The sequence below is a fragment of the Neophocaena asiaeorientalis genome, unplaced genomic scaffold (genome assembly GCF_003031525.2).
Source record: "Neophocaena asiaeorientalis asiaeorientalis breed wild unplaced genomic scaffold, Neophocaena_asiaeorientalis_V1.1 scaffold174, whole genome shotgun sequence".
Lineage (NCBI taxonomy): Eukaryota > Metazoa > Chordata > Mammalia > Artiodactyla > Phocoenidae > Neophocaena > Neophocaena asiaeorientalis.
Genome location: NW_020174922.1, coordinates 1,179,574 through 1,203,435, shown reverse-complemented (window position 1 = coordinate 1,203,435; position 23,862 = coordinate 1,179,574). Strand labels below are relative to the sequence as shown.

The following is a 23,862-nucleotide window of genomic DNA, read 5'->3' as shown; positions in this document are numbered from 1 at the left end:
TGGTTGTGGATTCCTTTTCTGCATTGAAGAAATGACCTACTGACTTCCTAATGACTCAGGGTTTTCTGCAAGGCAGAGGATAGATGTAACTTGGAATCAGTTGGGCGAAACTGCTGGACAGCAATGGTTAAAGATGGGTTAGTGGTGTGGATATTGTCAGCCGAGATCTGTATGTGGTACTTTAAATAGCCTAGATGAGTATTATCAGAGAAAGATGAAATCTGTGTGGGTTGAAGGAGTTGAGAAGATTTTTTTGAGTGGGAATAAGAGAGATTATTGACAGGAGGGTATTTTGAAAACTTTAAAAAATCTTTTTAATGTTGTGCTCTCTTTTTTATTCAGTTTTTCGTCCGTGATTTAATATGTTATCTTGCATTGATTCACTTACGGCTCGAGTGTCACAATTCATTTCTTAATTGGTATGTCTGAATCATCTTCCCAGTTAAGACTGAGCATTCAAGGGCAGGATCATATATTCTTTTTTTTTTTTTTTTTTGCGGCACACGGGCCTCTCACTGTTGTGGCCTCTCCTGTTGCGGAGCACAGGCTCCGGACACGCAGGACCAGCGACCATGGCTCACGGGCCCAGCCGCTCCGCGGCATGTGGGATCTTCCCGGACCGGGGCACGAACCTGTGTCCCCTGCATTTTTTTTTTTTTTTTTTTTTTTTTTTTTGCCTACGGAATTTCTCATGCGGAGCCAAGTAAATGCCTTCCTCTTTGGGTAAAGATCTGTAAGTGAATCCAAGGTTATAGTGGTCTGTGTTGAGAAGCTCTTAAGGAAATATTTTGGATACTTCTACTATCTTATTTAAAACAGATTTTATGCCTTTTACCTTATTATACAAGTATTATCTGCAAATATAAGATAATTTTGAATAAATCCTAAAATGATTACTTTTTTGGCCTATAAAGAAAACTATCTTAAGTTACCTCAACAAGATTTTAATGGTCAAAGGAATCATAGTAGTATCAAGTGCTTTTTAGAGTATTTGGTTTTAGAATATAATTTTAAAGTTGTAAAACATAACCATTCCATTTTCTTTTCTCCCTAGAGTTCCTTGTAGTTGCTGTTTATAATCATTGTAGAGAAGGACACTGAACTTGTGGAAAATGTTAGAAACTATAGGTAAGACCTGTTTCTTCCTGACCATTTTGATAATAATTGAAACTCCTTCCATTGGGATCTTTGAAATATGGTGTGTTCTACATATCTGGATTCTGTCTATAGTAACTTAGTAAAATTTTTTTTTATCTACTAGCATTGTACTAGGGTAATGTGTTTCTATATTTGGATGATTTCATATGAAGTGTTATCAAAAACACATCATTTATAAGCAAAAGTTGAGAGTATATGAAATGTTCTACCAATTATGGGTTTTATTAAAACTTAATGTAAACCCAATTCTGATTTATGAAACCAGTTCTGGTTAATGTTTGTTTCTGGATAGCACCAAAAGTTTTAACAATTTTTTTAATACTGAAAGATCATTGCCTGTGTCTTATTTTTAATTTATTCTTGGCAGGTGAAATACTACTGAGCTTTGCTTTTAAGTTGGTAAAAATAACAGTAACAAACACTTAGGTTGACAAACTCGAGTGACAATTTAAGGCAGTTTAATTTCTGCTTGAGATAATTTAGGTTGAAATATCCAAATTTTCTAGACTCATGTGTTAATCTTTTTTTCACACTGCTCTTTAGTTTTAGAGAAGCTAGTTTATAGAACTAGTTTTAGGTATATCAGGTATGGTACACCCAGTCCCTCATCGTCCCTCGTCGGGCACCGCAGTCCTCACCTTTTCCAGGGAACTCTTTGGGTATGATTATTGGAAGGTATCTGGATTTCACTTCGGTGCCTTGATGATCATGGCTGGTGGCTTGACACCTGCAGGTTTTGAGGGAAGGGTGGGGAGAGTGGGTGGCAGGAAAGGAGAAGGAGCTGTTTTTGTGATCATGGGGATCATTACTTTGACTTTTGTTCCTGGTACTGTGCCTGTAATAAGAACGCATGGGTGTACATTTCCTGCATCACCTATTTTATACTAAAGTCACAAATCATAAAGACTACCAGTCCACATAGGAAAGTTCCTCATAAGGAAGTGGACAGCAAAGGGGAAATACAGAATTATATAAACCATTACCTTATAATCTTCATTCTGTAAGTTATTACTGAGTTGTATACTTTTCAAGAATTGACATGGGAATTAATACTAGATTTGTATTCCGAGATACCATGGGAAATATGACCCAGAATAAAATTCTCATGCATATCTTCACTATTATTTGCTTTTAAATTCTGCATACAGTAAGTCCCCTACATCCGGACGAGTTGCATTACGAGAGCAGGTTCGTAAATCCAATTTGTTTGTAAGTCCAACAAAGCTAGCCTAGGTACCCAACTAACACAATTGGCTATATAGTACTGTACTGTAATAGGTTTATAATACGTTTCACACATATAATACGTAAAAAACAAGCAAACAAAATAAAGAAAACATTTTTAATCTTACATTATAGTATCTTGAAAAGTACATTAGTACAGTCCAACAGCTGGCATACAGGGGCTGGCATCGAGTGAACAGGCAAGAAGAGTTACTGACTGGAGGAGGGAGAGGAGGTGGGAGATGGTGGAGCTGAAGGATCGTCAGCAATAGGGGATGGAGGGCAGGCTGCAGTTTCACTCATGCCTGACGTTGATGGCACAGGTTCTGGTTCCTTGCTGGAACCAGATGCACGTTCGCATTCTTTGAAAGTTCACAACTTGAAGGTTAATGTATAGGGGACCTACTATATGAGTAAATATTGTTTCTTTAAATTTGTGTTTGTGAACTCATGGTCGACATTGATTCATGTTTTAATTTCCCCATTCCTGCATAATTCTACATTTGGTGCTATCGAAAATGACTCTGGTGATAATTCTCACTCTTTTCGATTACTATGATATGGCAAATATATTTTAATAGACGCACTTGTTACCATCATGAATCTGTTAGGACATATATCTGAGCAGTCTTCATTTTTTTAAAAACTAATGTGGCTTCACTTACAAGTAAGGGAGAGAAAGAGAGCGAGAGTAGGGTTTGGGGAGATATTTTTAACTGTTATATGTGGTAGAAACTCACTATCTGGTAGAAGCATGCTTGCAAGATGCTAGGATTATTAAGGATATGCTAATTCAAGACATTTACTTTGGCAAATAAATATCTTACTTTGGGGGTAAGACATTTAAAATACTAAAAAATTGTGGTTTTGAAGGGATATGCATTATTGTGATGTATTTTCAAGTAAATTCACAAATATACAGTGCTTTGCCCCTTAATGTATGAAATTGTCATATTTGGATGTTACAACTCATCAGTAACATTATTCACCTCCACTTATTAGCTGTACTTCTAATTTTTCTTACATATAAGTTTTTTTAAAAAGTGGAAATGTCAGCATTTACAAGATGACAGAGTGTTTGGTTTTCATTAGAGATGAAATACCTGGTATTGGAACTCAAATATGCTTCATCTGAATTAGTTTCTGTACTTTACAATTAGTTGCATGTAGCATACACTATAACCAGTTCGCTGCTGTCAAACTTTCTTACTAGAGATTTCAAGGTTTGAAGAATATATTCGTAGTGACATGTTTTAGACCCTTCTTTTTTTTCTGAGTCAATTTTGAGCTCTGGAAAGGAATAGCTTTAGGATTTCTATAAGCATGGTTTGATGCCTGTCTTTCAAATCCTGTTACTGTCTAATGCGGCTCTTTGGTTTAGACAAAAATCGGGCCCTGCAGGCGGCAGAGCGCTTGCAGGCCAAGCTGCGGGAGCGCGGGGATGTAGCAAATGAAGACAAACTGAACCTTCTCAAGTCAGTGTTGCAGAGCCCACTCTTCAGCCAGATTCTGAACCTGCAGACTTCTGTACAGCAGCTGAAAGACCAGGTAAGACATGGTGCACTCACAGGAGGCCTTTGTGGTGTTGCGTAGAGCTTGTGAAAGTCTCGTGTTTTTCTGAAAGGCTGATTTTTGTATGTGTTAATGAATAGTTAATGAAGTCATTTAAGCCAGCGGTCCCCAACCTTTTTGGCACCAGGGACCGGTTTTGTGGAAGACAGTTTATCCACGGACGCGGGGGGTGGGGGTGGGGATAGTTCAGGCGGTAATGCGAGCGATGGGGAGCGGTGGGGAGCGACAGAGGGAGCTTCCCTCGCTCACACGCCGCTCACCTCCTGCTGTGCGGTCCGGTTCCTAATGGGCCGTGGGCCGGTACCAGTCCGTGGCCCGGGGATTGGGGGCTCCTGATTTAAACCTCCAAATGAGACATTCAGATTAACTGTGGCTTCCCCCCACCCCCAGTTATTTTTGTGACAGTTGTTGCAGTGTATTGTAGATGATATGACATTGTGTTGAAGGCTGTGTGGATACGGAAGAATGAGTTCCTGCAGGAGAAGGGGATGATGAAAATATGTTTAGGGTGGATGACTGTAGCTTGGTTTCCATCATCACTAGGACTCATGGTTCATGTGATCTTGCTCATTCAGATTCAGACACTCAGTAAACTTACATGATTTCAGATGAGCCTGGATTTGCATGTGTAATCATGTATGTGAGGAAGGGAAATCACCTCTATTTTGACAGTAAACGGAGTAATTACATTGTCATCAGTTAGAGGAATTGCAATTCTCACTTCTGAAAAGAGTGTAAGTAGCAATTGCTCCCATGACAGCATCAGATGGTGATAAACATTAGGACTTCTAAATGTAACACAGTGTTTTCTTCCTGTAAAAATTATGAATATTAAAAAGTCCTGGCATTTATATTAAAATTGAAACATCACAATGACAGAATGAAAACTGGAGTCAGATGGTCTTTGAACTTACTTAATCACCATTTCTCAGGTTTTTAAAAAATATTTTTTAAATGGTTGCTATCCTCACAAGGTTTGAAGTCAGTCTAATTATGTCTTTAGTCCAAGTTAATACTCATTCTGATGTTTTTAGCATTAATCTGATGTTTATGGATGACTTGCTAGCAAATATTCTGCCTTAAAAGTTTAAAATGAAACGTATAGACTAGTTTCATAATTCAGTGAAAGAACAGCTCCAATTAACAAAAAACCCAAAATATGCCAAATGCAAAGAGAACAAATAGTAGCAACAGAGAAAGAATTTTAGTGTCATATAACTTCTTAATCTAAATATTTTAGTAGCCCCCCCCCCAAAATTAAGTAAGTAGATCAAGAAGAATGTCTAAAAATATTTTTCTCAAGTGAATTTCTACCTAATGATTTTAAAAGTTATGGCCATGAATTAAGAAAAAGAGGTAGTTTCATTATATGTAGTTGTGTTTGTTTCCTTTGTAAATTATTGAAAAGATTAGTTTTAGGTACTCATTTTCAAAATGAATTGGCACACTTTTGGAGAAACCAATATCATGAATATTAGTGTAATTATGGTGTGGAAAATTATCTGATTTTTAAAGAGTGTGAAGATGTCTCCCCTTATTGTATTATGTGAAAATATGATTAGAATGAGATGAAAAGTTGCAAGAAAAAGTACTAGTAAGTGTGTTAGGGAATACCATTAGTCCAGTGAGGCAACTGTTGAAATTTCCCTGCTAGCCAGCCTTATGTAAGGAGAATAGCTTTCATACTTACCATGTCTGCTGAAAGGAGGAGAGAAATGGGCCTACTTGTTGTTGAGCTTGTTTTGTCTTTTCGGAATGGAAGTAGAATATGGGCTCTAAAACTGTTTGGGTCCCACATGATTCAGCTGAAATTTCTTTGGAAATTATTGAGCATAATATTATTGAGCCTCATAGTTTAGGTCTATGGACAGTGTCATCTCATTGTATTAAATGTTAGAAGCTAGTATACAGTTGACCCTTGAACACCATGGATTAGAACTGCACATAGATGTACTTTCTCTTCCTTATGACGTTTCTTAATAGCATTTTCTTTTCTCTAGTTTACTTTATTGTAGGAATACAGTATATAATACATAGAACATACAAAATATGTGTTAAGTGACAGTTTATGTTATGGGTAAGAGTTCCGGTTAACAGTACGCTCTTAGTAGTTAAGTTTTGGGGGATTCAGAGTTACACGTGGATTTTCGACTGTGTGTGGGGTGGTGCCATGCCCCTACCCTCTGTGTTTTTCAAGGGTCAACTGTATTTCAAGGCTACGTAAGCTGTGATGTTTGTGAATTCTGTAGGCGTGTCTTACATGACTTTGGACTTTTTGGCTCATTGGTCACCCCTTCAAATACTGAAAGGGACCAAAGAAACCATCTGTTCTTCCCCCTGCTTATTACAGCAGAGTGGTTTAGAAGAGTAGAACCAGAGCTACAACTCATGCTTCTTGGCTGCCAAGGCACAGCCCTTTCCCTTATTTGACCCTGCAGCTTATCTCACATCTCCCCCTGCCCCCAAGGGTAGAAATGCCCTAGATGCCATGACTTTATGTTGGTTGAAACTATTGATAATTTCCCACATTTTTTTGTGACTCTTCACTTTACTCTCCGTTCTTTACCAATTCAGTTTCATTTGTTAACTTAACCAATTTCTTTTCCTTGCGTGACTAGAGAAAATTTTCAAAAACTTAATATTTTCTGTTTTAAAGTTTAAACATTAAATATTCTAGACGTTATCATGTTAGATTTAAATTTTCTATATAGTTTACCAACTGCTAATTTATTGATATTTATAATTTAATATTTAAGTAATGCATCTAAGGAGTGACATTTGGTTTGTGTTTTTAATCCAGTAGCTACACAAATCTGATGCATGTCTAGCTTTTATTTATTATCTTATACCTAACTTACGTTTTCAAATGTATAATTTTATATGCACAATAGGAGCAAGTTACCATTTCCATCTTTTTTATTATTACTGGAAATGTTGACCCCTTTGATTTTCCCCTGCCATCATTCTGTCTTTTAAAAAGCAAAGGGAGGGAATAATTGAAAAGCCCAAGGTATATGCACCATATTGGGAACATGATCATATTGTTGCATTAATGACAGATGCCGACATGCCATGTTGAATTAAGCCTACTATTTTTTTCCCTTCAGATCCTTCCCATTACTTCTATTCAATAATGTTTAATTTTTCCAATTTGCTTCTTCCGTATTAAGACTGCCCTTAGAAATCAAACTGTTTCCCTTTGGCAAGTTAAACACTTGACAGGTGTGTAACTGAGAGGGCAAAAAAGCCATGCCCTGAAGGGATGTGCTATTTAAATATTGTCAAAAATATTAACAGGTCTGAGAGTATAATTGATGCCTCTGTTTAACTCTGCCACATTGTGTATTGTTTTAATGCCAGCTAAAAGGATGTGTGCTATTAAACCTGAATAATCTCTAATAGCTCCAGTTCATTTCCTATTGCATGATTCCTGTTTAAGTGAAGAGGGGAAAAAAAAAGGGAACTGTGACTTTGTGTCAATGATCTGTCAAATGCAAATTCTCAAGTAGTGTCCTCACTGTCACCTAGTCATCAGGGCTAATAACTGCAGGGCTTAATGCATATTCATGACAAAAATCCAGCTATTGTGGAGGAAATAAATATGTTAGCAGTTTAATAATAGAAACTTGTCAGCCGCAAGGATATTGGATTTGAATATTTATTCCGTGATGTTTCTCTATTCCAATATAGGTGGATGCTGCTTTCCTGATTAATTAATCGCCTTGCTTTCTGAATTAACTATGGGCACTAAGTTAAATGTCTTTTTATCCTGAGTTTTTTATAGGGAAACTGTGAATTAAAATGATTAATTTCATTAGAAAGTTAGAATTGATATTTATAAGTTAGAATTAATATTTAAAAATTGTCATTGCTAAGATTTTTTTAAAAAATTATGGCCACAGAGACCAAGTCCAACATTGAAAAAATGATGTGGATATGCAGGCTACAAAAGCTGCTGATATGGAAGACTAGCCTTGGGGGGATAGAATATTCTGGAGGTTTCTCCTTGTCAGTGATTTCCAGCCTTTTTGGAGTATGACAGTTGTTATTTTGTTGTTGTTCTTGTTTGATATTTCCAGGATCCTGGTTCATTAACCTTTCTCCCAGCAAAGTGTTGGCTTACATATATATCATCTAGATGCATAGTGTATTTACACACAAAATTAAACCAGATTTTTCCAAGTTTTTCTTTGGAAATTTCCAAGTTTTGCTTTGGAAATTTTATGACATCTCTTGAAATGATTGGAGAGATGCTGATTTAATATAGAACCAGTGTTGGAAATTACTGTTCAGTGTAGATCACAGTAATTCAGTCCATCTTTTTCATTTTTATTCTTGGAAAATACGGTCTTCATGGTATAAAATTGTGGTTTTATATTTCTGTGTTCCTAAGTTTTATCTGTTCACATTCCAAAAAGAATTTGGAACAACTCCTGAAGGCAAAGCATCCTGACTAATAGATGATTCAAAGGTAAATCTAAATAAAGATCAAATAAAAATATTAGACAATTAGATATACCAAGAATCTTGGGTTGCTAAAATTTAGTATAGAATTTATTTCTCATTTCCCAGGACAAAGGCAAAAAAGAACCAGATAATTATATATTGCTCAACGTGAGACATCATTCTATGAACCAGATTTCCCCTTGGCAATGGGAACATTATGGGAGCTCATGGTTATTTTATAGAAAGCTCATAATCATTTATTAATAAACCTTGTTGAACACCTAAAATAATCAAAAACACAATGAATAAGTAAGGTGGAGGTTCTCACCATCTAGAGGGAAATATAGAAAAAATATAGAAAAAATAGAAAAACAAGAATGTGAGTGGTATAAGAGGAAGAAAGAGGAAGAAATTACTAACTTTGATTAGAGGAAAACTAAACTTCACACTGGAAGTAACATGTAAAATAGGTCTTGAAAATGAGTAGGAGTTTTCTGCAGAGATGGAGGAAGTTATTTCAGGTAGTGGAAACAGTGGTTAGAAGAGTATAGAGCAGTTCTCAAATGGGGATTTTACATTCTCCCTCTCCAGGGGACATCGGGCAATATCTGGAGACACTTTTGATTGTTGCAGCATGTGGGCTGTGGGGGCCATTGCTACTGGCACGTAATGGGTAGAGTCCAGGGATGCTGCTGAACATCCTCAGTGTAAAGGATAGCCCCTCAAAACAAAGAAGTGTGGGGTTTAGGGGGTGTTCAGTGCTGAGGTTGAGAAACCCTGGTACAGAGTCACATACGTACCTGTATTATCAGAGCAATAGAATATGTGAGGCTACTGGCAAGGGAGGAAACTTTGGAGCCAGATTATAAAGGATTTATTAAGGTAAGATTTTTTTTGTTGTTTTTTGAGTTTTTTTCTTTTTTTTGGTTTGGTTTTTATCATCTTTGCTCTTTTGCATTCAACTTTCTATGTCAAATTTTATTGTATCAAGTTGAAGTTGTATCAACTTGATCTTTTAACCACACTATTAAATACAGTCTTTAACAATCATTTTATTTACGTATTTTTATTTCTCCACATTTTAAAGGTTGTAGTAAAAACACACAGCATAAAACAAAGGTATAGGTTTTAATGACATTTTTGATGGATAAGACCCTCAATTATAATTGTAAAACACGTGACTTATACTTCAAAGGACTATTTCTTTCATCTTTCTAAGAATGAAATACACTAAGAATACACACTAATTTAGCGACGGCTTTTCTGCAGAAGAGTACATGAAGTAATGTACCCCATGTATTTTTTTTCTTATACTGTCTTAAAACAGGAGCGTACTTTATAGAACCTAAAGAAACAGGTAGTCAGTGTGTCCTAGGGTTACTTTCAAATATCTGACATAAGCAGAGGGTATTGGGTGAAACACCACCATCCTGAGGCCTGCCCAGAGAGCCACTTTTCTGTGTTTGTAGGACTGATACATCACGTTCATGGCCAAAGTGTCGAGGTATGCTGCTTTTAAGCAGTAACATCCTCACCTCTGACACTTTCTTACATTTATGTTTTTTAGGTTGTTGGAAAGTTGAGAATTTTGATAACTGAGTACTTGGTTGCTCTCTTTTGACTTTGGTCCTCAAAAAGATGCTGTTTTGTGTAATTCATGTCTCAAAGAGCAGAGATGCCTGTATTTCCTCAGCTTTATTTTATTACTTAGGTAAAAGATGAAAACATAACCCTTGTGTGGATGGTTTCTAATTTGAGACTGAAATGAAGATAATTCACCTGTAGGCTTGCTGTCAGGAAAGGGGAAATGGCTGCTCTCTCCCAAGAATGCCTAGGTTAAATTATGACTGGGTATGGGGGAAGGGGAATGGAGAGAAAGAAGATGCGCCTCAACCCCATTAACAGGAAGTATGAGAAATCGACTGGAATTCTTCCCAGTTGATGTTGCCTGTGAAAATGAAAAAACTATTTTTCTTATCCCTGAAACGGTTTTGCTTTTATGAGAGAGCATTGCAGCCGCCTAACAGGAAAGTGTCTGTTTCTTGAGACTTCAATGTACGTTATCTAGGAGAAGTTATGAGAGGAGGAGTTGAGTCTCATGTTTTTACATTTACCATAAAGTTTATTTACTGTAGGAATTTCAAATACTTTATTTTTGGTACAATAACAGCTTTTAAATGTTTGTTCCTTTAACTAAAAGTTTGTAAATATAGAGCCTTTGAAGGGACTAAAATTCTTGTTTTATCCTGGGCAAGAAGGCAGTGTTCAAGCTTTTTATACAGTGCTGGATTAAAATGCAACACCATCTTGCTATTGGGTATGCATGTGTGTCTAAAACAGCAAATGGTGCTAATTGTATGGTGTTTTTGTGACAAAGTTAAATGGTCTTTGGAGAAGAGGGAAAAAATGTGAAATTTACTGGGTATAATGTAAATCAGTTTTATAACCCAAGAATTTAGAACAATAGAGGTTGATTTGCATTTGAAATATAGCAACAGCAACAAGAACAATTACTTTTAGGAAGCCATTGTGTGCTGTGGACTTTGTCTCATTTAACCAGTCCATCAGCTTTTTGAGATGGGTTTTATCCCCATTTTGTCCAGTGAGGAAATTGGGGTTTAGAGAGGTTATATAACTTAATCTGGACCACACAATTATTCATTGGTAGATTTAGGGGAAGAATCCAGGTCTGTCTGACCCTGAAGCCAATGCTTTTTTTTAACTTCTAATTTACACTGTTTCTAAATCCTAGTTCTGTAATTTAAAGGAGCAAATAAGTTGAAAAAACAGTTAATAACATTCCTAAAGAGAAATGAATTTAAACTAAATCTTTTGTAAATTCAAATTCATTAAGATTTGCCATTTCCCTCAAATTCTCCCACCAGATTTTAATCAGAGGGCCTTTTTAATATAAATCAGAAGTTTCATTCTGCTTTTGTTTATAATTATGCTAGGTTTTAAAGTAAATGAACTGGGTAAAGGTAATAGTGGAATGGAGAGACAGCATGGCAAAGTAACATCAGTCTTCATATGCCCATTTCCATATATTTATACTTGTCTAGAAGGTTTTATTTTTATTTTTCTCTAAGCAGACTGTGAACAGTGAATCAGTTTTATCTTCTGGAAATGTGGGACATAGAAAAAACACTGCAAACATTCTAACATGTCATTTGTCTAGATTTAAAATTTCTGAAATTCGTGATGGCATTTGAAAAAGATAAAGTTACTTAATTTTGATACCTTTACCCCTTTGATGTAGAAAATTTCAGCGTACTTTGATAAGAATATTATTTTTGGTCAAATTACATTCTGTAAATTTTTTTCCCTTGGAAATTTTGTTAAGAAAGCACAGAAGTGTTGAGATTTAAATAAAGGAAAGACATTCTGCAAATACACATCAACACACATGCCTAGACTAGTGGTGTATATGCTGTGCGCCACTCGCCATTTGTTCTTAACAAGCGTAAACAGGAGTTGTAGAATTCATTTGTTTGGACGTTTGTTTGGAGTCCATTTACTACTTTTGGGATAAAATCCATGCCATGTTCACCTTTGAATACCTTGTCCCTAACATGACACTTTGCTCAAACTCAATAAGTGATTGCTTAATTAATGAGTATGTGAATGTTGTTGAATACTTACAAGTTTTGTGCATTAATAACTTTCATTGCTAGAGAACGAGTTTTTAACATAAATAAACTAGCCAAATAACTGAAGTTACTTTGAAGACACCTCATTTTTCTCGTAGGAACCATATTGAAAAAGATGTGTCACTCATCATTCATCATCATCATAGCAGTTAACATGTATGGAATTCCTGCTGTGTGCCAGGAGCTATTCCACGTAGATTTTACCTGTTTCATCATTATAACAATACTGTAAAGCACAGGATAATATTTTCCTCATTTTGCAGCTGGGGAAACGGAGGCACAGAGAGGTTAAGTGGGGGAGTGAGTTAGTATCTGAATGCAGGCACGCTGACTCCAGAGCCCAGGTCTTAATCATAGAGCTCTGTTGTCTTTTGTTTCACTGTCCTAAACAGTATAATGAACATAATTTAAGGATTTCCTGGTGATTTAGAGGCCTTTGTTTTGATGATCTGATCTCAGGTGCTGGCAGTATTGTAGTGTTGTCTTGTTTGGAGACAGACACAATCCAGATTTGTATTCTGGCACTGATATTTATAAGTAAATGATCTTAAGCCAGAGTTGATTTCTTAAAATGAAAAAATATATATTTATCTTGACTGAGCCCCTTTTTTTTCCTCCTTTAGTTGTAAAATGGGAACTAAATAACATGGATTTTAAAACTAAGGCATAAGCCCAGTGCTTACCAGGCATTCAATAAATATCAGTTCTCTGCTTATTGCTTCCTCCTCCTATTGAGATTTTATGTTCTAAGGCAGCAACTCTCAGTTTGGCCTCATGACCCCATTACATTGTTAAAAATTACCAAGCACCTCACAGAGCTTCTGTTTTTGTGGTTTTATCCACCAGTATTTATCAGGTTAGAAATTAAAATTGAGAACTATTGTAAATATTTACTTATTATATTAAAAACAGTAATAAACCGATTACCTTTAAAAATTAGTGAGAAGAGTGGCATTGTTTTATATTTTTGCACATCTCTTTAACGTGGCTCAGTAGAAGACAGTGGATTCTCATGTCTCCTGCCTTTGATCTGTTTGCATTTTTTGTTTTAGTTGATGTATATGAGAAAATCAGGCCTCATGCAAGTATCAGTATGTAGCTGGAAAAGGGGAGGGGTATATATAGCCTTTTCAGATGGTTGTGGATATCCTCCTTCAACAGGACACCAAAACTCTTGGTAGTTTCTTAAAGGTTAGTTACAACGTGGAATCTGAAACCAGAACAGTGAACATTTTGTACTCTGTTACAGTAAAATCTGTCTCGTGCTTTGAATTTTTACTTTTATTATCCATGCAGAATTTTATATTATATTGGTCATCTGGAAAATTTGAAAAATAGAAAAATTACATTCCACATTTCACTATATAGTATCAGAAAGTTACACTTGGCTAATATTGCTTCTGATCTTATCAATGGAGTCTTTAAATTATGGAAAAGTGTCAAGCTCAGGAAGGCAGATGCAAATTTTTCAAAATTCTCATTTTTACTTGAAAGCTCAAATTTTACTACTGGCAACAATTACTGTCAGTTGTTTTCCTTGAAGTGACAAGCATACTTTGTTTATTTTTGAGAAATTGTCTGCCATATACCGAAGCCTGTATAATCATTTTTGGTTTTAAGTCATTTTTTTCAAGTAATATGGTGCCCATGAAAAAAATAGCATAGTTTTAGTTTGCAACTCAAACAGTAGTGCTTCTCTTCTGACAATTGTATTTTTTTGTATAGCAGAAGTACTTTATACTTACTTACCATTTTTAACAGAGTATTAAAAGGATGTGCGTGTAAGAGTCAATATCGAATAAAATTAATAATTTTTACTACTTCATCAAGAACTTTTTTATTTGATTCAAAGGTGGGGAAATAGACTTGTTCTTGCTGAGAGGAGCTGAAAATAATTTGTTGCCTTTTCTTTCACAGTCTACCACAGACACCGCTTTAATTACCATCCCATCACCTAGAGCCCAATGTCTCGGACATTTCAGGTGCTGAATAAGTATTTGAATGAACTAAAGATAGGTCTCATAGAAAATGTAAAATTATGCTTGTTTCATCTGAACCCCCCACGCCGCCCTTATAACTTGCTGTTGCATTTTGTATCTTGTTTAGCTCAGGAACTGTGAGCTACTTTATGTCCAAAATAGTCTGGTCACATTAAGCTAATATGCTTTGAACATGCAACTCAATTTCTTTAATTAGCTTTAAAAATAAGGATCATTAAATCAAGAGTGCCACCATCAATTACTGTGCAAGGGGGTTTGCCTGTTCAATAATGCATCAGAGTTGTGCTCTACTCAGTATTTCACTGAATGATTTATGAAAAAAGAGGCGTCTCTTGGTTCCAAACTTGAAATGGAGCTCTATTATGTATAAGATTTTTTTTCCTGTTATTGCTACCATTTTAGGTGCTGTATTTCATTGAATACTCTCAGCATCCTATCCCTCTTTGCATTTCATATTTGGGATCAGTTCCAGAGAGTGTTTTACAGCATTTTTGTAAATTCACAAGAAAATAAGCACTTTCCTTGCTCTACAAGAAGAAAAGACAAGGTGCAGATTAAAAAAAAAAAAAAAAAAGTCTGCATTTCTATGAGGTGCACCTGTTATGGCAGATTCCCCAGAGAGTGCCTTGCTTCTTATTTTTCCATTATGTTGAGGGAGTAACAAACAAACAAAAAATTGGGAAAGTGAACTAGCAAAATATGTTTATAAATTTGTTTAAAATCTACCAAAACTAGGGTTGCAAAAGCAGTGGTCATTTTTCTTGTTTAATTCAAGATAATGCATATTTTAGCTTTTAAGTGATAGAAATACAGTATTCATCAAATGTACGTAAGCATTTGGGTTGTTTTATTCTCATTGCTATACTCTGAATTCAGAATAAGTCAAAATAACGGACCACAAATTAGGTTTGGACAATCTATACAGAAATGCTTTGGGAAATTCAGTTTGATCCTAAGCAGTCATTTTTGTAGACAATAATACAAGTACTTCTGGAAAGATTGACGTTAGCCATGAAAATAGAGCTAATAATGTTAACTTCCTTTTCAGTTAACAACACAGAAGGGATAGATAAAACCTAAGAAGTTAATATTTCAGTATTTTGTAGCAGTTTTTGTTAAGTGAATCTACGTATTTGAAAAGTTTTCTATTGGATTAAGCTTAAGTGCATAAACCACATGCATATGATCAAAATATTAAGATGTTGATCTTGCTGAGTATGTTTGGAATTACATTAATTTTAAAGAATAGGTATTATTATTGAAAAAAGATGAAAAACAATTTATAATTAAAAAAATCTTAGAGTTATATCAGCCTTGTACCAGGGTGGGTCAAACTACTTTAGTGTAAAAGTGTAAGACAGAGTAAAGATTATTTTTTTCTTCTAATTTGGTGTGCAATTAAATGATACAAGCTTTAAAAATGTATAATCTTTAAGGAAGAAAGATCTAGGTGCGCTACAGAGGTCAAAACACATTTGTTGAGGATTCATCTTGACTTGAGCACTTGTTAAAAGATTTATTCTGGCAATGGGAATTAGCCAGTTGAATCCGTATCAAGCCTGTGGAGGGTAATCTATCACAGTAATAGACTAAGCTTCATCTTCAGATATCCACTTCTTTATTTTCCTTCGCTTAAGGTGAATGCTGGGTAATTGAACTTTAATCAGTTTCTGTCAGAGAAGGTTTAGCTTGATACATAGAGGCTATTCCTACTACCTCTTTCTTTAAGAGAAGTGTATGTGTATATCATTCATTGGAGTACCCCAGGTTCTCTGCTCTGATTGTATCACTTACTTTGTAAACTTTAAAAAATTTTGAGAAAAAAACATACAATCAAGCGAAGATTATATGGCTCAAGGATTTTTTACAAATTGAATGTACACATAACCTTCCCCATAAATCAAGGTATAGAAGGTTACCAGCACTCCATAATAATCTCTGTGTCCCCTCAGTCAGTCCTAACTACCCCAAAGGAATCACTATTTTTTCCAGCCTATTTGAGTTATAGTTGACATAGAATATTGTGTAAGTTTAAGATGTACAACGTGATATTTGAAATATTTGCTACCCTTATTTACCAGAGTAAGGCTAGTTAATACATCTGTCCCCTCACATAATTAACCCTTTATGTGTGTGTTAGGTGAAGACTTTTTAAAATCTATTCTCTTAGCAGCTTTCAAGTATATAATACAATATTGTTAACTGTCGTCACCATGCTGTCCATTAGATACCTGGAATTTTTTCATCTTATAACTGGAAGTTTGTATCCTTTAACCAGCATCTCCCCATTTCTCCCAGCCCCTGGCAGCCACCAATCTACTCTTAGTTTCCATGAGTTTGGCTTTTTTAGATGCCACATATAAGTCAGATCATACACTATTTTGACTTTCATCCCATAGATAAGTATTTGAATTTTATATAATGCAATCTGAGTATATATGCTTTTCTGCCTGGCTTCTTTGTCTTCGCTTTGTGTCTGTGAGATTCTTTTTGGTTGTTGTATGTAGCTGTCGTTCTTTTCATTTTTTTGTTGCATGAATATACTAGAATATATTTTTCCTTTTTTTGTTGACTATAATTTTGTGGGTTTTCCCCAGTTTTTGGCTGTATTATAAATAAAATTGCCATGAATGTTCTAGCATGTCTTTTGATGTTCACAGTTGTGCATTTCTCTTGGATATTTACTTTAGAGTGAAATTTCTGGGTCTTAAGGTATATATTCAGCATTTGTAGATTCTGCCCAACTGTTTCCCAAAGCAGTTGTAGGTCTGTGCTCTCACTGTAATGTATGAAAATTCTTGTTGTCCACATCATCGCTTATACTTGGTACTGCCAGCTTTAATTTTCTTTCCCCCTCCCCCCCCAATTTTAGCCACTCTAGCGGTACTTGTAGTATCACATTATTGTTTTAATTTGCATTTTCCTGACGACTGATGATGTTGAGTACCTTTTCATATGCTTGTTGGTTATTTGGATATCCTCCTTTGTGGAGTTTCTGTTTAAGTTTTTTGCACACTTTTCTATTGTTTTGTCAGTCCTTTTCTCATTGACTGACAAAGGTTTTTTATATATTCTGAATACAGTTTTTTTGTTGGGCATATGTATTACAGTTGTCTTTTTCTGCTTTGTGTTTTGCTTTTTGACTCCCATAATTGTATCTTTTGGTGACCAGAAAATTTTTTAAAATTTATAATAAAGTCCAATTTCTGAAACATTCCTGGTGTTTTATCTATTTTATTAATCCTTTTTCTTCCAAAAGTCCAACTTTTGGCTTTCTTTATTGTATTTAAAAATTTTTTTCCTCAATTCTGGTCTAACCTATGTTATTTTCTTCCTTTTTTCAGATTTGGTATACTGTTTTATTTTAGCTTTTTGATACAGATGCTCAGCTCATTGATTTATTAATCTTTCATCTTTTTCTTTTTTTTTTTTTGCGGTATGCGGGCCTCTCACTGTTGTGGCGTCTCCCGTTGCGGAGCACAGGCTCCGGACGCGCAGGCTCAGCGGCCATGGCTCACGGGCCCAGCCGCTCCATGGCATGTGGGATCTTCCCAGACCAGGGCATGAACCCGTGTCCCCTGCATCGACAGGCGGACTCTCAACCACTGCGCCACCAGGGAAGCCCCATCTTTTTCTAATATATCCATTTAAGTCTATGAATTTCTTTCTAAGCATTGCTTTTGCTGCATCCCACAATTTTGGTATGTTGTATCTTCATCATCATTTAATTCAAAATGTTTAAATTTTAATATAATTGCTTTCACCCATGGTTTATTTGGAAATGTATTGCTTGATTGACTAACATATTTTAGCTTTCTTGTTACCTTTCTGTTATTGATTTTGAGCTTAATTTACTGTAATCAGAGGTCATCTATTCTTTGGGATTTGTTGACACTTGCTTTTTGAACTACCTATAGTCTATTTAGATAAATATTTCCTTTGCATTTGGAAAGAACTCAGCATCCAGCAGTTGTTGAGTGCAATGTTCTATATTTGTCAATTAGGTCAACTTTATTTAGAATGTTGTTCAGATCTTCTATATCCTTATTGATTTTTTTTCATTCTGTCAGTTACTGAGAGAGATTTGTTATAAACTCTAATTATGATTGTGGATTTGCCTATTTCTTATTTGGATTCTGAGTCCCTTTTGCCCTACCTGTTTTTTTTTTCCTTAAAGATTTATTATTTATTTATTTGTTTGTTTGGCTGCACTGGGTCTTAGTTGTGGCACACGGGCTCTTCGTTGTGGTGTGCGGGCCTCCCTCTAGTTGTGTCACGCAGGCTTCTCTCTAGCTGTGGCATGTGGGTTTTCCTCTTCTCTAGTTGTGGTGCGCAGGCTCCAGGGTGCGTGGGCACTGTAGTTGTGACCTGCAGGTTCCAGAGCGTCTGGGCTCCGTAGTTTGCGGCACGTGAGCTCTATTTCAGGCATGAGAGCTCAGTAGTTGTGGCGCGCAGGCTTAGTTGCCCCGCAGCATGATGTGGGATCTTAGTTCCCTGAGCAGGTATCAAACCCGCGTCCCCTGCATTGTCAGGTGGATTCTTTACCCCTGGACCACCAGGGAAGTCCCTGCCCTACCTGTTTTGAGACTATCTTTTTAGATTACTAAGACTGTTTTTTCTTTCTGTTGAATTGACCCTTTATGAATTGTCCCTTTTTATCTTCAGTGATGCTTCTTAAAATCTACTTGTCTGATATTAGTTTAGCTGTATCAGGCCTCTTTTGGTTAATGTAAGTGTTGTGTATCTTTTTTCCATCTTTCTACTTTCATCTTTTCTGTATCTCTTTTTTTATCATTAATCTGTGTCTTTGGTAAACAGTATACATTTGGATTTTACTGTGTTATCCAATCTGACAATTTCAGTCTTTGAGTATTTAACCCCTTCATATTTAATGTAATTATTGATAAATTTAAATTTGACATTTTTGTTTTCTTATTCCTTTTTGCCTTTTTTGTATTAGTTGACGTTTTAATATTATCTTTTTCTTCTATTAGCATGTTATTTATACTTCATTTTTTTATTCTTTTATTGGTCACCCTAAAGATTACAGTCAGTATCCTTAACCTATTTGAATTAACTTAAAAAAATTATTTTGAATTAAGTATAGATTCACAGGAAGTTTTCAATATAGTATATGTATAGTCCTATGTATATTTCACCAAGTTTCCTCCAATGGTTATATCTTAATTATAGTAAAATATCATACCACAAAACTGATACTGGTACAATGTGTGTTAATTTTTTCAATTTGTGTCATTTTTTCCCACTTGTATAGATTTGTGTAACTACCACCACCATCTAAATACTGATCTATTCACCACCACAAAGACCTCCCTTCTGCTACCCCTTTATATTCATATCCAACCCCCTACTCCACACCATTCCTAACCCTGGCACCCTTTTCCATCTCTATAATTTAATCAATTCAAGACTCTTATAAAAATATAATCATAATGTATGTGACAGTTTTTGTTTTTTTTCACTCAGCATAATCCCTCCAAGTTTCTGTGTATCTTAATATTTTGTTCCTTCTCGTTGTTAAGTATTATTCTGGGTATGGATGTACTTACTGGGGGACATTTTGTTGGTTTCCACTTTTTAACTCTTATAGGTGAAGCTGCTATGAGCAATTATGTACATGTTTTTGTGTGGACATATGTTTTCATTTCTCTATAATAAGTGCCCAGGAGTGCAATTGCTGGGTCATATGGCAAATATGCACTGAGGGTTTTTTTTCAGAAACAGCCAAACTGTTTTCCGGAGGGGCTCTCCTGTTCTGCATTCCTACCAGCAGTGTATGAGCGTTCCGTTTTCTCCACATCCTCACCAGCATGTGCTGTTGTTTAGTTATCCTGTTAGGTATATAGTGATATCTTTCTGTGCTTATAATTTGCATTTCTCTAACAGATAAGATGCTGAACACCTTTATCATCTTATTTGCCATCCATGTATCCTCTTTGGTGAAATGTCTCTTTGTGTCTTTTGTTCATTTTTTAATTGGATTTTTTGGATTCCTGAGTTTTGAATTTTCTTTATATATTCTAGGTATGAGTCCTTCATCAGATATATATATCCTTAACTTATATGATTCTACTTTAATTACTACTTTCACTACTTCCTGGAAAATTCAAGGAACTTAATACCTTTCACCCCATTTACCCTACTCCTATATTTTGTGTAATTATTCACGTAGTTTAATTTGACATGAATTTAAAACTTCAGAACTTTTCGATTATGTGTTGTAAGCAATTTCTGTTGATTTACTCACATTTTTAAACCCTTTTTTGTGCTCTTCAGTTTTTTTCTGCATTAGGGAAATCATCAGGGATCATTTTCTTTTTGCATAAGAATTTATTTTGGTATTTCTTTTGTACAAAACTGAGACAATACTTTGTGTGTTGAGTATGTATGTGGGGGGTTGTTCTGAAAATGTCAGGTTGTCAGTTCTTTTAATTTTTAAGTTCTCTTCTGTCTTTCAGTGATTCACTTGAGAAGTCAGATGTCACCTTTATTCTTTGAATATAAGGTCTGTTTTTGCTCTGGTGGCTTTTAAGATCTTCCCTCTGTCTTGGCTTTCAGCTGCTTTACCGATGTGCTATCATAGACAGCCTGGAGGCTGGACACCAATAATCCCTACTTTCTGGTATTTGTGCTCTTGTGTGATACCTTCTTGAGTATGGGCTGGCATTACTGATTTAGTTCTAATGAATAGAATATGGCAGAAGTGATGGTTTCCTTTGGATCTTTTAGGTTTTTTTTTAAACAGCTTTTTATGCAAATTTTCCAGTGATCTCAGTGGAAGGGTTATTCTGATACAGTTATTTCCACAGGGTGAGCTTAATTGTACATAGAACTAAAGAGAATTTTTGTATTCTTGGGATGGTCTTATAGAAGAGGCAGCTCTCTTAGTACACGTCCAGATAAGTTGTTTGCTACGTAAAAAGATGCTGTCCTTTTCTCCTGTAGTGCATATTGACTGATGCCCGGAGCACTAAACACTTGTTCAGTCAGATATTTTCTTGTCTCTTTGCTTTTGTAAGTGTATATTTATTAAAAAGTCATTTTAGAGCTAGTTGTGCAACTCATAATATTTTTATATTTGTGTGGCTTTGTTATGTAGTATAAAAGTTAGGACAAAAGGTATTTTTCTGTGAAAAGCTATTTCAATTCATTTTAAAGACTACACAGATGAATTGATAAAACAATTGTTGGTGAGTTGGTTGTGTTAGAGGAAACTGTGAAACACTGAAGAAAAATATCCTAAAAATCTGGAAGGTTCCTATCCTGAAATTATTTCCCAAGTGTCCAGATTCTTGCTTCACCTTGTAAAGAGGCTGAATTTGAAAAAAAAGTCCATATTATATGAATGTGGTTTATATAAGAAAGAGGGTGGAACCTCCCATATATCAAGATATTTGTGAATATGTATGTGTGTTTTAAGTTAAAATAACGTGCTTAAGTTGTATATTTGTCCTTTGTTATGATTTTTGCTTTATCTGACCTTTTAGAGTAAGTGGACCTTTTGCTGGTTCTGACTACATCTTATAATAGAGCTCCTCCTGTCCTTCTAAATACTGAGATGGTGTTCCATATTACCCTTTCACAAAGAATTTGGTAACTTTTTAATTGAATACCTTACATAGTTTTTATTAATTTACGTTTTAGTGTTAGCACTAATTAGAATCCATAAATTAATACATGTTTATTTACTAAGAACATAAAAGACCTTTTTAGACTGAAATAGCCAGAAGCTAAACAGAGAACAGAAAATTATGTGGTGACTCTTGCTCATTTACTAGCAACTTCCATAAATTATACAGATTGTTTACCTGTATGTAAAAATCAACAGATAGTTGTGTTTTCTTCTGTTTATTTTATATTCTATAAACCAAGATGGGAGTCAAGTTCTTTTTATTAAACATTTATACTGTGTCTGTTATGAACAGACCTATCATGGCAAAGAAGATTCATTCTTGTTCTTCAAAGAGATTATAGTTCAGAAAGCCATTTTAATAAAGCTATGGCAGAATCACAAGGTGCCTTTGTGCTATGGGTATAAATTTTCAAAGTTAAAAACAAGCCTTTTGTATAACGGTATAATTAAATTTTAGTTTTTACTTATGTGATCTCTTTGCTTTTACATTTATGTAGACCTCAGTGGCTGGGAGGAGATAGGAGGAGTCATTGTCATTTGTTAACCTTTAACAAATTTGTGGAAGACAATTGATATTCAATATCATATAGCTTTATATGCATATATAACTTTACTCTTGGAATGCCTTCACACCTTGTCTTGCATAGTGTCAGAGCTTCTGTTTCACCAGTTAACTTCACACAGACAGACTCTTTGTGCTTATAATGTGATTTGTTCATCCTAGCTCACTGTAGCAAAACTCCAAATATTTTTTCCCTATGCAAACATACCATCGGCATTAGGTCCTGGTGTGTGGGATCCTCAGCCTGTCACAGATTTCATGATGCCATCTGCTTCAACCTGAACAGTGTATCTTCTGCTGGCAGATTTTATTGAAGTTGCCATGCTCAGGTTTAAAAAAAAATCAGGTTTGGCATAAGAAGCTTACTTTTGAAAAAATAATAATTGATCCTGCCTGCTGTAGATTTTAAAATAAGCATTTGAAAGGATTCCCAAAAGCCTCTTCCTCAAATACCTTGATCTCTTTTACATCTGTGGTTGTAGATAGCCAATAAAATGGTGAATTACTGGTAACTTTGGTAAGTTACTGAGTTTCCTGTTTTATTTTTTAAGACAGGTAACAAGCTTAGGCATGGATTGGTGACATAAATTGTGAAATATTTTGATTGCTTCTGTCAGTGGAAGACATTTACTAATGTCTCATTTCCAGAAATGATTGTTTGCTATGTGTATAATACGAAGATGATAGTAGCACCATGATGAAAAAATCTAGGTCATAATCTACTTACTAGGTGTGTGACTTTGTGTAATTTTGTCATCTGTAAAATGGTAATAGTGATTCTTGGAGGGTCATTGGGCAGATTAGATCAGAGTGGTTCCTTAAAAATGGATAAACATTTATTCTGTAGATGGATATTGAATGCCACCTCCGTGCAAGACACTCTCCTAGAGGATGAGGATATAATAGAGAATAAAATAGTCACATTCCTCCACTGGAGAATTCTACATTCTAGTCTGTCTCTGCAGATTGGGATGGAAGCTCCATGACAGCAGGGTGCATGCCAGGCAATAATAAGCACCATGAAGAAAAACAGGGCAGTGTCAGCTCATGGAGCGTAATGGTGGGACGCAGTCTTAGTTAGGGTTGTCAGGGAGGCCTTCTCTGAGATGATGTTGAGTGCACTTGGATGAACAAAAAATGTAAGCACGTAGATACTTGGGGGAAGGACGTACTTGGCTGCTAGAGAGAGCAGCTTGGCAGTTGGAGGAACAGTAAAGTGGTTAGTATAGCTGGAGCTTTGTGAGTGAAGGACAGAGTGCTGGGAGATGAGCTTACAGAGTGATCCAAAAGTGTCATTGCTATAACTTTTCTTACGATTAATTGTAAATTAAAAGTTACATTCCAGATACCCTATAGAAATACAAAATTAGGATTGACTCTTTGCACTGTTTTAATAATTGCTTAGCTTTAATGTAATATTTATTATTTATATTTATTATTATTTAATATTACTATATTAATGTCAGTATGATTTTATATAAGATATTCTATAAATATAATAAATATTTATTATTATTAGATTATTTAGCTCTGTATAACAGGCACATACAAGTAATTATAGAATATTTTGTTGTTGTTTATTAATAACATTGTACC

At 35.3% G+C, this 23,862-nt stretch overlaps 1 protein-coding gene across 4 annotated transcripts in view; it reads left to right on the top strand.

Annotated features, from left to right (window-relative positions):
* The first annotated feature begins 1,079 nt into the window (after positions 1-1,079).
* Positions 1,080-23,862, top strand: part of MPDZ (multiple PDZ domain crumbs cell polarity complex component) — a 131,484-nt gene continuing 108,701 nt past the window's right edge. For all 4 annotated transcript variants that reach the window (XM_024760483.1, XM_024760482.1, XM_024760481.1 and 1 more), the window contains exons 1-2: positions 1,080-1,128; positions 3,764-3,930. In XM_024760483.1, the coding sequence (XP_024616251.1) occupies positions 1,113-1,128; positions 3,764-3,930 (183 nt within the window). In that variant the 5' untranslated portion in view covers positions 1,080-1,112. The remainder of the gene's footprint in view (positions 1,129-3,763; positions 3,931-23,862) is intronic.